This window comes from Poromitra crassiceps (assembly GCF_964638095.1).
Source record: "Poromitra crassiceps genome assembly, chromosome: 14".
NCBI classification, from domain to species: domain Eukaryota; kingdom Metazoa; phylum Chordata; class Actinopteri; order Beryciformes; family Melamphaidae; genus Poromitra; species Poromitra crassiceps.
The window spans coordinates 6,570,975-6,583,982 of record NC_139633.1 but is presented as its reverse complement, the minus strand read 5'-3'; the positions used below and the strand labels follow the sequence as shown (position 1 = coordinate 6,583,982).

Below are 13,008 nucleotides of genomic sequence, written 5' to 3'. Positions count from 1 at the left end.
GGTCCTTTCATAACTCCAAATCTTTCAGGTCATTAATAAAGACATACCCCTAAGGCTGGCAGTTCAAACTGTGTATTATATCATTTCACGACACACCTCATCCTCATCTATATCATACCTTTTATAATCTCCTTTATCTTTGTCAACCGACTTGAGCTAATCCAGTCCTCTGCCCTTTCATCCTGCTGACTTCATTGTCTGGCCATGGCATGTCGCTGCTGCATCCTGCACATCGGGTCAAAGGAAAGGGACTGGAGGGAGTTTAAAGGCAAAATCTTTATTGTAAGGTTCTGAGCGACATCTCCGACTGTGGCCATCAAGCTTGGCATGGAAGCACGGACTGGATCACATTCTAAACTTTGAGCCATCAAGCTTGGCATGGAAGCACGGACTGGATCACATTCTCCGCCACGTTTTCGGCTCCACAGAAGAGGTAGCTATAAAAGAAAAGAAAGGCGATTAAAAAAGAGGGAAAGAGAGGGATGCCGGTGGCAGTGGAATCGATTTTAAGGAACCCAAGGTGTTGAAAAGGGTCAAAGTGCTGGATTCTCAGAGGCTGTACACCTGGCATTAACATGCATTTACTGTCATCAGATTGCAATCCGATTGTGCTTGACCACTTGAAAGTACAGGTGTAAACCCAGCCTCCACGTGACCTCTATCTATGTGCAATCAGTTGTGACTGATAGCACATAGATAGAGGTCACGTGGAGGCTGGGTTTACCCGGGCTAGTAAACGCCCCCAAGACACATTGAAGGCGGATTGCAATCTGATCGGCCAAACCACCTCCAGAGGTGTGTACTACACATTGAACACGAGTGTCCCAGTCATGGTAACGTCATCATGGATGTGGTTGGACTGTACTTTATCAACACAGTCCTTCTATTTCCCAATGGATGTATATTGAGCCTTTGAGCTCTATCTCACTCCAATCCCTCTACAGTCATGTTCGAACAAGAAAGTTTCTCACCACACATAGGTTAAATGGTGCCATCTAGTGGCCATAGCTAAATGTCTCTCTCTCTCTGAAGTTGACTACAGAACAGAACAAAGCAAACCTGTTCATTCTCACAAACTTCTATGAAATCAAATCTCTCTGACATCCTCAACAAAGGCTATTATTAATTGATATCCTGGTCCAAACAGAAATACATCGACAGGATGTACAGTGTACTGTACTGTATCCTCTTCATTCTGCCACTAGGAGGCATTCAGTCAACATTGCCTTTGCCTTATCCTGACATGGACAACTGACAAGTGTAGGACAGATAAACTGGGAAATTAATACCATGTGCGAATCCAGCTGCCTTGCAAGGTTAATTAATACCAGCCACTATAGCCAAATTTTTGTCTTTTTTATAAAAAAAACAAAATCAGATTTTCTCCCTAATTGTACTTGGCCAATTTCCCTGATGTCCAGGTCATTGCTCCACCCCCTCTGCCAATCTGGACTATATATTTATCTGTAAGTAGTAGATATTTATATAGAGTATTAATTTGTCTTAAGGCATTAGAGGTATCAAATCTATTCTATTATAGTCTATTCTACAATCATATTCTAAGAATTCCCAGTTCCCTGCATCTTATATCATTTACCACCAAAATACCCACTTATATCTAGTCAATTTTGGGGATAAAGTGCAATGACTGATGATTGGTATTTGGTCAATGTGAGGAAATATTAGCTATTTTATAGATATAGATATATATCGATATAGATATATATCTATATATAGATATATATCTCCTCTTATTTAGATTTTTTTTTCTATTTTTGTCTTGATCTTTGCTCTCCGTCATAACGATAAAAACCACAAGATTAAAACAATGGTGACACACATCTTCTTGTCTTGTCCTCTCTGCAGCTCGATCTTGGATGCACCAAACTTGGGCCTCAGGACGTTGATGATGTGATTGTTCCAGCGAAACTTCACTTCCGTCACCTCGCCCACATCCTTCTCAGCGTCGACGAGGATCTCGTAGATCTTCCCAGGATTCATCACACCCCTTCACACATGAAGTGGGGAATCACACACAGCTCATAAAATGTACAACTGCATTTCAAGAATGGCTGATTAGAATTTGAGTTGACTATTTTTCTTTACCAGACACTTTTCTTTACCATTGTCCTTTGTCAGGTTGGAAAATGAACGACACCTGAACACCGTTAACAGATAGGGTTGGTGATGCGGTTCAGCAGACATGGGACCAAGTCACTTTGGTCCAAGACTCAAGTAAGTCCCAAGTCATTTGGTTCAAGTCGCAAGCAAGTCCCAACTCATTTTGTTTTGGGCAAGTCAAGTCACAGGTTATGTCAAGTCAAGTCTTTATTGTACAGGTTACAGTACTGGTTACAGTCTGGTTACAGTAACCAGTACTGTAACCAGTACTGTAACCAGACTGTAGCCAGTACTGTAACCAGACTGTAGCCAGTACTGTAACCAGACTGTAACCAGTACTGTAACCAGTACTGTAACCAGACTGTAACCAGTACTGTAACCAGACTGTAGCCAGTACTGTAACCAGACTGTAACCAGTACTGTAACCAGTACTGTAACCAGACTGTAGCCAGTACTGTAACCAGACTGTAGCCAGTACTGTAACCAGACTGTAACCAGTACTGTAACCAGTACTGTAACCAGACTGTAGCCAGTACTGTAACCAGACTGTAGCCAGTACTGTAACCAGACTGTAACCAGTACTGTAACCAGTACTGTAACCAGACTGTAACCAGACTGTAGCCAGTACTGTAACCAGACTGTAACCAGTACTGTAACCAGTACTGTAACCAGACTGTAGCCAGTACTGTAACCAGACTGTAGCCAGTACTGTAACCAGACTGTAACCAGTACTGTAACCAGTACTGTAACCAGACTGTAGCCAGTACTGTAACCAGACTGTAACCAGTTACAGTCTGGTTACAGTACCGGGGTTGCTGCAGTCTTCACTTTCCCTAAAAATGGCTTATTATTATTGTTAGCATTCCTTGAAACAAAGCTCTACGCTAACTAGCAATTTTTTGGGGAAAGTGAAGAACAGGCGTGGAATTTCTATCCCTTCAACTGCCTGGTAAAGAAAAATAACCCACATTCAAAAGCATGTGCCCAGTCCACGGAAATGTTGTTATATAGTCAATGCTCTTACATATGAAGCCTATACTCCTCGGTGGTGCTTTGGCCTCCAGTCAGTGCCACATACATTCGGCCAGGGTTCGGCCAGGAGGGACCGTCCAGGGTTACTTTGACTCTGTAGCTGTAGCCTAGAGATGGAATAAACCAAGCAGTTGCATTATTTTATCATAGCTCCCACACAGTTCATAATTTTTCCCCCATGGCAGGACAGTAGCAAGGATCGCAGGCCATATAGCCTATCGATATGCAAACGTTTAAATGGTGAGTCCACAAAAAATGTTTCACACCCATTTTTTTAATCAAGGTTGGTACTTACGACCAAAAGGCTCGGAACTGCCTGTGTTCAGGAAGAACTTCAGCTTAGAAGTCTCGTTAGTCACAGCATACCTGTCAGCATCGTCACCCATCAGAGGACATGTGCTGTCTGCACATGGGAAACACTTTCCCTGTAAGGACAAGGACAGGACGAGGTGTGAAGCATGAGAAAAAAAATATTTTTACGGAGCTTTCGACCAGAGTGGCGCTGTTCTAACCCGGAAAAAATAATATCACCAGCACAGAATTCGGATAAAAAGAGGCATTTATGAGCAGCATCTCGACACCCTCTGTCGAGAAGCAATGAACCCTCCTGCTCTAGTAGGTGGCTTTGAAATGTTTCTGTGACACTTGTGTCGCAGGCAAGTCTATGTACGGATAAGGGACTCCTGTAGGGTAGACGATCACGTGACAATGACGTCATACCCGGAAGAGTCCGAAAGGGGCTATGCACCTATCTATACTGCAAGGTATCCACAAGTGAGTTGTAGGCCTTTCTCAGCACAGTTTCTTGCTCCCCTGTCAACACCTCTGGATTGTCAGGTGAGCCCCAAAGGTAAAGGTGACAACCCTGAAAGACTCCCTAGATTGCCACGCGGTCCTCAACAAATTACAGTACATCCAGGATTCTGCTGCACGCCTCCTCACCCACACCCGCTCCCGTGATCACATCACCCCCGTTCTTCAGAACCTCCACTGGCTCCCTGTCGCACAACGAATCCAGTTCAAACTCCTTCTCCTTACTCATAAAGCCCTCCACAACCAGGCCCCCTCCTACCTCACCGACCTGCTCCACCATCACACTCCTTTCCGCAGCCTCCGTTCCTCTGATGCTAACCTCCTATTCCCACCACTCAGGAGGACCATAGAAGCGCCGGACCTGCGGTGACAGAGCCTTCTCCATAGCTGCCCCCTCCCTCTGGAACTCACTCCCAAAACACATCCGTGACTACCCCCAATCTGCCCCAGTTCAAATCCCTAGTCAAAACCCACCAATTCAAAACCGCTTTTAATATTTGATTAGTTACTTGTGTCGTGACTTTATGCTATGTAATTCTTGTTTTTAATGTGTTGTCCTCTCTGGGGTTTTTTTACCCATGTAATGTAAAGAGTCTGAGTTTTTAGGAAAGCGCTTAATAAATTAAATATATAATAATAATAATTATTATTATTATTAATATGGGGGTGGGGATGGCAGTGGGTTTTACACACAACTTTATTGTGTGAGAACAGGCCGAGTTTGCGGGGTGTCAGCTGGGGGCTGCAGGAATAACACCCGAGAGCGTTTACGAGGTGAACGACAAGGAGGCGTTGTCGTCTCTCGCCGTGGCCGTGGACATATAGTCACATGAGGTCATGCTGGGCGCTCTGCTCGGCCCTGTTTGATTGGGACACGGGCCGAAGCGGGGATAAACTGTCATTAACGCCAACAGCTGCAGACGCAAGCCCTCCCCAGTGGAAGGCGCTGGGGAAGGCCGCTCACGTCGGCCGCCGCAAAAAAAAAATCCAATCTCGCCGAATCAACTTCTAAAACCGAGGAAACGGTTCACAGCCGTATCGATGTCATACGGCGGTGCCCCGGCGACAGGTGGTGGTGGCCCATACACATGCTGCCATGGTGGGCATAAGGGCCTCCATCCTCCTTCTCTACCAGCCCCTCCCCATCTCTTGTCCCAGATGATAGTCCTCCTGAGTCATTTTGTTTTACATGGAGGACACAAGACAACTACCCCAAGAAGATTTACTGGGAGTATTTAAAGGTGTTGTTGTAGGCAAGAACAGTTATACCTTTTCTGCGACTTGGGGCCAGCGAAGTTAGTAGCGTGAGCAGAAGTGTGAATTGAGTGAATTGAGTGAATTGACTTACGGCAGCAAACGTGTCCATGTCGGAGCAGGGGTACGCGACAAAGCCTTTGGGCTTGAGCACGCTCTCGCTGTAGTACTGGTAGGATCGGATGTGGTTGCAGGGTTTAAACCTCTTGGTACCTGATAACAGCGAAATGGAGACGGGGGTGAACTGAGGGAGGTGATGTGAAGGAGAGGAAGGAGACGTGGAGAGATGTGAATGCAGATTATACAGTGTTGAGTTTCAGATAGCCAAGCATGCACTTTCTTCTTCTTCTTCTTCTTCTTTTGCCAAGCGTCAACTCATGATGACCTTAGTGGGTTTGGCCATTATAGATGGTTTCAACTTCACAACATTTTTTTTTGATTACTTCCTGTTTGCAGGCCAGGGTTTGCTAGTACAATAACTGACAGTACATAAGCTAGGTTGCAAACTGTTCCCTAGCAAGACAATTCAGTGAAAACCGATCTACAAACTCAAGCAGTGCAAGGAAGTTAACGCTCGTACAGGAAGGCCATGGATTTGGGGGTATTAAGATAAGAGGTTTTGAAAGTCTTACAATACTGGTTTGTGAAGAATGTGGGTCTAGGAAAAGTAAAGGATGGACATTTTAAAGCTGCCATAATTAAAAATGCCCTCTTTTCATAGACATAAATACAATTTGAAGACATTGTTATAATATTTTAGTGATAAAACCGAAAGTTATTGCATTTAAAAAAAAAAATCCTTTTCCCAGGCAGTTTCAGACTAACTCCAATCAATGCATCACAACTGGACTTGATTGGCTCCTGATTGGCTTCCTCACAGAATTACTGAAATCCTTCCAATCAGACCACTTTTCAGAATTTTAGTTGAAAAGCCATCCATTCAGCAGGTTTACCTCATTTGAATGAGAGCTGCTTTTGTCAGCCAATCAGGGTCAGGTATTGTGATGACTTAGTCTTGAAAATTGTTCAACTAAACTAATTTAATTAAACTTTTACCTATCCAAAAAAACACAATATACTATTATCGAAGGCTATATTTTCAAAACAATATGATGAAAAATAAACAATATGGCACCTTTTAAAAAGCTGAGATGTTTAAAAATCCGAAATTCAAAACAGCCGCTTCGCTTGGAGCTCAGACTCGAGAATGTGCGAATGAGAGATGGAGAAAAAGCGTCCCATGTTGGCGACAGACATAGCCAGAGTCATGGGTTGTGTTGTTTTCTCTCCCAGTATGGGGCAAACACCAGGCACTCCAACACCTCCAGCTATGCAGCAGTGGCTCCCCACTCTCCCTCTCTTGTCTATAGGATCAAAAGTGGCAGATTCAGCTGTGCCACCCCCCACCCCTACCCAGGCACGACACTGCCACCCCTACCCAGGCACGGCACCAATGTTGCCACTTGAGCCTTGCTACTCAGCGGCACATTTCAAAAGGAGCCATTTTAGAAAATATTTGCCCAGATAGGTCCAAGGGGAATAACTATGCCTGGGATTTCTTTATGATTTTTCCATTGGGATGACTCCAATATTCCACAGGGGGCTGCATCGTTGTTATTATTATTATTAGGAATAGTGTGCTGATGCTTGTAATCTTGAGAACGTTGTCGGGGGTTTCAGCGGTGGCGTAGGGGGAGTGGCTGAGGTTAGCGTTAGGATCATCTTCCATGTTGAAAACAGTTAGCCGTGTTGTTGGCCACACCACTGCACCATGCGCTTCAGAATCACAATCAGAATCACAATCAGAAAAACCTGATTGAGCCCCAGAGGGGAAATTGGGATATGCTACAGTTGCTCGTACTCAGGCATGGAAAAAACATCAATATAAGCATCAAACATTATAAGATTATAAGAGACATAGGACTGTTCCATACAATGAAATAGAATACAATAAAATAGAATACAATAGAAGTTACATAGCCTATGTATGTATAGTAAGTGTCACAAAAATATGTGCCTTCTCCATCAGTCATTCTCAAGTACCCTTAGTAAAGTGAAATATCTGAGGTACCTACCTATTTCATTATATATTAATATATCCTTATAATATACGGTATATTATATACGGTATATATAAGAAGTATAGAAATAAGAATACAATTAAAAAAAGATATGAATGGAGTGGATGATGTGACAATAGAGTGGATGATGTCACAAAACATTTGCATATCAGTGGTCACAGGAGCTATTGTGAATTTGCACTTGTTGACTTACTTGTTGATCATGAGCAACAGTGTGGTTATTGTTATGTTACCTTCCCAGATGGCGTCGAGGTCAGTGGGGCTGCCTTTGTTCTCGGAGCAGCCGGGCATCAGTTCTCCTCCGTTGGGGTAGAAGTCGATGTGACCAGTGGGCTCGGACGTCCCCAGACCTGAGACGCAAACACAAAGAATCACTTTTCAAAAGTCACGTTAGTGTAACGCCTTCCTTACTGAGACGGAAACACAAATAATAATCACTAGTTACTGTTCAAAGTGATGTTACTGTAATGCCTTCCTTACTGCAGATTACAGCTGCCTTGTTATAGCGGTCTATAGAGGTCATAGATGCTGATGATGTCACTTCACACACAGCCCTCCACATTATTAACCTGACTCCGCCAGATGGGGGCGGTATTGAGTTCACAAATTCACGATGTAGATTGTGAAACAAATGTGAAACAACCTCCATCCATCTGGCAGCGTCAGGTTACCACATTATGCCAATGAGGTCATACTGTACATTGTGACATCATCAGTGGTGACATCCAGCTACCATTGCTCCACTTGCAGCTACCATGCATCGCAATTGCTCAAGTGACATAACTGATGACATCATCACTGATGACATCATCATTGATGTTTTCACAATGTCTATGACAATAATCAATGTCTGGTGCAGCCGCTTCTATAAGTGACTTTGTGTGTCCGACGCAGCGCTGTCTGTCCGTCCGTTGTGGTACGGGATTTCGTTATGGCACGGGATGTCTGTCTGTCACCTAAACTTCTTCTTCTATTGGCTTTCCGGCAGACTGGATGCCTTGCGGCACACTGCTGCCTCTCACAGAACACCACACACATTCCAGACTCGGGGGTCCGCCCCCTCCTCAATGTTCCTCCCTCCGGCTGCCTCGTTCCTCCTCGACCGCCATGCTCCCGGACCTCTCGGCCCTTGTGCACCCGCTTCGAATCCTGCTCGGCGGCCTTCGGTGAGGAATCCGCAAAGCCCCCCCACTGATGATGTCATAGACATTGTGACATCAGGGATGTCATAGACATTGTGACATCATCAGTGATGTGTATACTATGTCATCAGTGATGCCACTTAAGCAATTGTGATGTCATCAGTGATTTATGACAGACTCATGATGTCTGCACCGCTTTCACATGGGTGTGATTTTTATTTATTCTTTCTTGGGATTGTATATTTAATTATTTGGGTCATTTGGTTTGTTGTATTTTGATATTTGAAGCAGAATGCACTAGTCAATTCACTACAAATAGTTACTTTGGACTGGAGTTTTAGAAAGTTAGTAGAGCGAAGAAGACATTGATCCTTTCCTCCCTGTTTCTATTGTCTTCATTATGATCAAAACGAGATGCAGGGCCTACCGAGGTTGGAGTTGAAAGGAAGCGCGTCGGTGTGAATCACATCCACAAAGGTGGCGTCGGTGGGGTCCAGACGCACAGTGACATTACAGTGCTGGAAGTACGGTTCAACTGGGTCCAGTCCTGCCAAGGGAATGAAAGGTATGACTATGAATTTCTATCAAGTCATTTCTATGGCAAGTTTGTAATCAAAGGCTAAAAAGCTGGATTTGATTTAGAAGATGCAGCCATCTTATCAGTCTAAATGACAAAGTGTGTGAGTGTTCCACATTTAATCCCAAATTTTTCCCAGACATGTAAATATCCGAATCATGTGTCATTAGTAACCCTTTGAAATAATCAATAATATTTTATTTTTTTTAATTTTCATGGAAAAGTCGGTGAAAAGCTGAGATTTATGGTTGTGCCAAAAATCTTTGTCCTATCTTTATGTTAACATACTTTAATAACCTTTTGTTTGGGAGCTTTGATGCAGGCAAGCTCTTCCCGTGGTGCAACCCAAACAAAAAAACAAAAAAAACAGCTCTGGTCATGTGACAATTTACACTAAAATACACTGTACACATAATTTCACTGAAACCTTTTATTATTTCAATATTTTTGCTGGAAATGCATTGATACATTATTCAGTAACATTATTAGCGCCTTATCACTGAAAACGTTTTTTGTGACCAGTGGGATTAAATGGGTTCTTAACACCATAGATTCACCTCATTTCAGTCAATAGCCTATAGTAAGTATGTCTTTATTTCATTTGATATCAGATGTCTGAAATCATTCCAGTGGGTTGATTGAGCATTTCTGTCAAATGAAACCTGCCTCACTCACCTAGCGTTAGCAGCTAGCGCTAGCAGCTAGCCCTGCCAGCGCTGCTAACTAACGTTGCTAACGCTAGCCAGTCTTGTCTGCTGCTGTTTAATATAGCTTTGTTGTCTCCCATCCAAAACCATCGTCTTGACATAATAATCCCAGCGGTCTATGTGGCTCTTGTCAGGCTTGTTAGCCAGCCAGCTAGCTAGCTGCAAGCTACACTGGCAGGCTGCACTGTCTAAGGCTGTCTAGTGAACTGAGTCCTGCCCTGTCTGGTCGAGAGACCGCGCACGTGCCAACTTAGACTGTGTATGGCTGTTCACGTGCCACAGCCGACCAATGGTGGAACTTGATCACTTATTCAGCGACATTGGGGTTTCCAGAGCTGGGCCCAGCTAAAAGTGTCACTAGCTGATAGAGCTGAGCCCAGCTAAAAGTGTCACTAGCTGGTGACCTACCTGTGATGCGGGCCACACCACTGATCGCACTGCCAACCCCTCCTGCAGCGTGAGCACCCATGCTGTGTCCAATGAGGCTGAACTTGTCAGCCTTCTGCTTGTAGTAGCCCTGGGTCATGCAAGGTTAAAGTCAGAAGATAGCACACTGTTATAGGCTACATTTCACATAGGCAAGTGTCCTTCAACCGCTCTGTTTGCCTCTGTTTGCCTCTGTTTGCCTCTGGTGAGAATGTCCTCCTAACTTCCAGTTGTGTCCATCTGTGTCATTTTGAAGCCAGCTCATTGTGTACTTAAGGTTTATTTTTGTCTCTGTGATTACACAGATATCCAACTGGTTTTTATGCCTCCGCCGGCGATAGCCAGGCCGGAGGCATTATGGATCCGGGTTGTCCGTCCGTCCGTCCGTACTGTACGTACGTATGTCCGTCCGTCTGTCCGATGTTCGTTAACGCGATATCTCAGGAATGCCTTGACGGAGTTTCATCAAATTTGCCTCAAACATCGACTTGGACTAAAGGATGAACTGATTAGATTTTGATGGTTAAAGGTCAAAGTTCAAGGTCACTGTGACCTCACACACCCAATTTCCAAGCTCTGTAAAGCAACATCTCAGGAGTGCCTTGACGGAATTTCTTCCAATTTGCCTCAAATGGTGATTTGGTTTTAATCACAGTTCAGATCACAGTTTTAAGCTGTGATCTGCACTTAAAATAACAATAACTAACTTGGATATATTCTACATTATCAGTCTGTGTTCAAGCCTAACTCCCCAATTTTGCCTGAAATGGGCTTTTCAATGATGTTGGGTCGTCTTGGGGTGTATATTGTTTGCTATGGCCGTGGCCATTAAGGAACTGCTGTATGTACCATGAGGGTGTTGATCATGAACACCACCTGGGCAGCCACCACCCTGGCGTTATTGGCCGCCTGGACATATTGGGTCTTCACGCCTTTCTTCCACTCTATGGCAATGCAGTTCATGGTGCCCCATTTGAGCATCACCTAGAAGCACCAACGACAACGCCAAAGAGTCAACTGGGTGATCACACTTCAGACACTTCAGACAAGAGGAATGAGAAGAGAAGGACTGAAGCAAGAGATTGTCGGTCCTCCTACCAAACAGATTCAAATAGATGTGATTACTTTTCTGGTATCAGTTGATCCCCCCCCCCCCCTGCACACGAGGGAACATTTGGGTTTTTCTACAAACTGCAAGATCAAACAAGGAGAGGACTGTGTTATCGTGGGAAGCCACAGCTGTAACTCAGCTGGAGAGGGTGAACATTTTCATTGACTCGAGTGATTTTTCAGATCTTTGGTTTCTGTCTTTTAACGAAGCCCCATGAAACTGTCATCGCAGGTGCTTCCCATCTCGCAGTTCTTCCCAGAGTGGCAATATTTCCCATAGCACCTCAAACAACATCAATTACACATTGACCATGTGTGCCCTCCTACCTTACACATCTCCTGTTGCCAGTCCTCATCTCCTTTCTCCAGATATCCAGGGATGATGAATGTAGTCCTCCTCATCCCATTGTAGTTTGATGCCTTGAGAATGTTGGGGTCAGGCTTGATCTCCTGAGGGGCGACGACTTTTGATTAAACAACTACTCAAGAACCTTGTATCCCCACATTGGATAGACGGTGAGATGCAGCATGCTCCTTGTCACCTAAACCACTTGCCTGGTAGTATTTGTTCTTCTGGGTGAAGAGGAGGAACCGGGTGCCGATCTTCTCGGGATTCCAGGGCAGGCGGGAGACGGGCCTCTGCTCGGTGCCACCCCAGGGTGGCTGGTCGTCAAAGCAGCCCACGTCATCGAAGCAGACCTCATCCGCTGTCAACATGCAGGACAGACCACTCACGTGAACTCTTGCACTCCGCAAACAGTGTGTACAACAAACCTCACATCTTCAAAGGGTCAACCTTTGTTTTTAGATTGATGCTCATGCACTTTTGATGTCATACAATGGATTTTTTTCCTACATAAAAGTAGGATCTACAAAGCTTTCATACAATAGTTTATTATGGTATAGTATATGCTCACTAGGGTTTGACTAATATAGATAGATAGATAGATAGATATGCTTTATTCCAGACTCAAGGTCCATACAAAAATACAATCAAATACACACAATACAAAAAAGATTAAAAAAAAAACACAAAATAAAAATAGTCTAGTGACTAATTTTAATAGACACCTATACCAGTGCTCCCAAAGCTGAGACGTGCAGCGTGTGGCACTGTACGCAATGTTCACCAGCACCACAACAATTTGATTTTCAGAATCATTTAACCGACAGATAAACCTGTACATTACATTTCTCAAGACAGCTGTGTTCACTCCAGCACTCACAAACATCTCACTCGCACTAGTCCATCTGGGCCTTTTTAGCAGTATTCTCAGAGCATCATTATATGCCACTTGCAGTCTCTGAAGGCTGGCTTTTTTATAGTTCAACCAATAATAATATACTTTATAAGGCCGCTATTTTTCTTTTATTAAAAATGTTATGCAGTTTGATTGGTTGTCTATGGGAAGCCCATAACCCGAAGTGATTCAAATTAGACATTTTAATCCGATTTCACATGAATGTGTTGTTGTTGTTCTTGTGGTTGTTGTTGTTAGCAGGAGTGCTATCCTTAGTTTCAATGGATAATTTCAATGGTCTATCGCTTTTCAACCTGGACAAGAATAAAATACTGTGGATTGTTTTGGCAAGAATATGGTAACATTTAAAGAATGTCAGCTTTCAGCAGCTTCTGTCCAAAAATATTAGCATCAGCTTTCACAAACCCATTTCAGTCTACCCTATTGGTCACATACTTACACTGTAAATGTAAATATGAATGAATAAAGTGACAGGTTATCATT

At 43.8% G+C, this 13,008-nt stretch overlaps 1 protein-coding gene across 1 annotated transcript; it reads right to left on the bottom strand.

Moving 5' to 3' along the window:
* Positions 1 to 367: 367 nt before the first annotated feature.
* On the bottom strand, positions 368 to 11,980 carry LOC310788786 (inactive pancreatic lipase-related protein 1-like; the record flags this gene model as incomplete). The annotated part of the gene is made up of 11 exons (XM_083650360.1): positions 368 to 437; positions 1,841 to 2,008; positions 3,146 to 3,260; positions 3,449 to 3,578; positions 5,315 to 5,433; positions 7,535 to 7,651; positions 8,871 to 8,990; positions 10,136 to 10,244; positions 11,003 to 11,137; positions 11,591 to 11,713; positions 11,819 to 11,980. The coding sequence occupies 11 exons, from the start codon at positions 11,978 to 11,980 to the stop codon at positions 368 to 370; spliced, it is 1,368 nt and encodes a 455-aa protein (XP_083506486.1).
* Between the last annotated feature and the right edge of the window lie 1,028 nt (positions 11,981 to 13,008).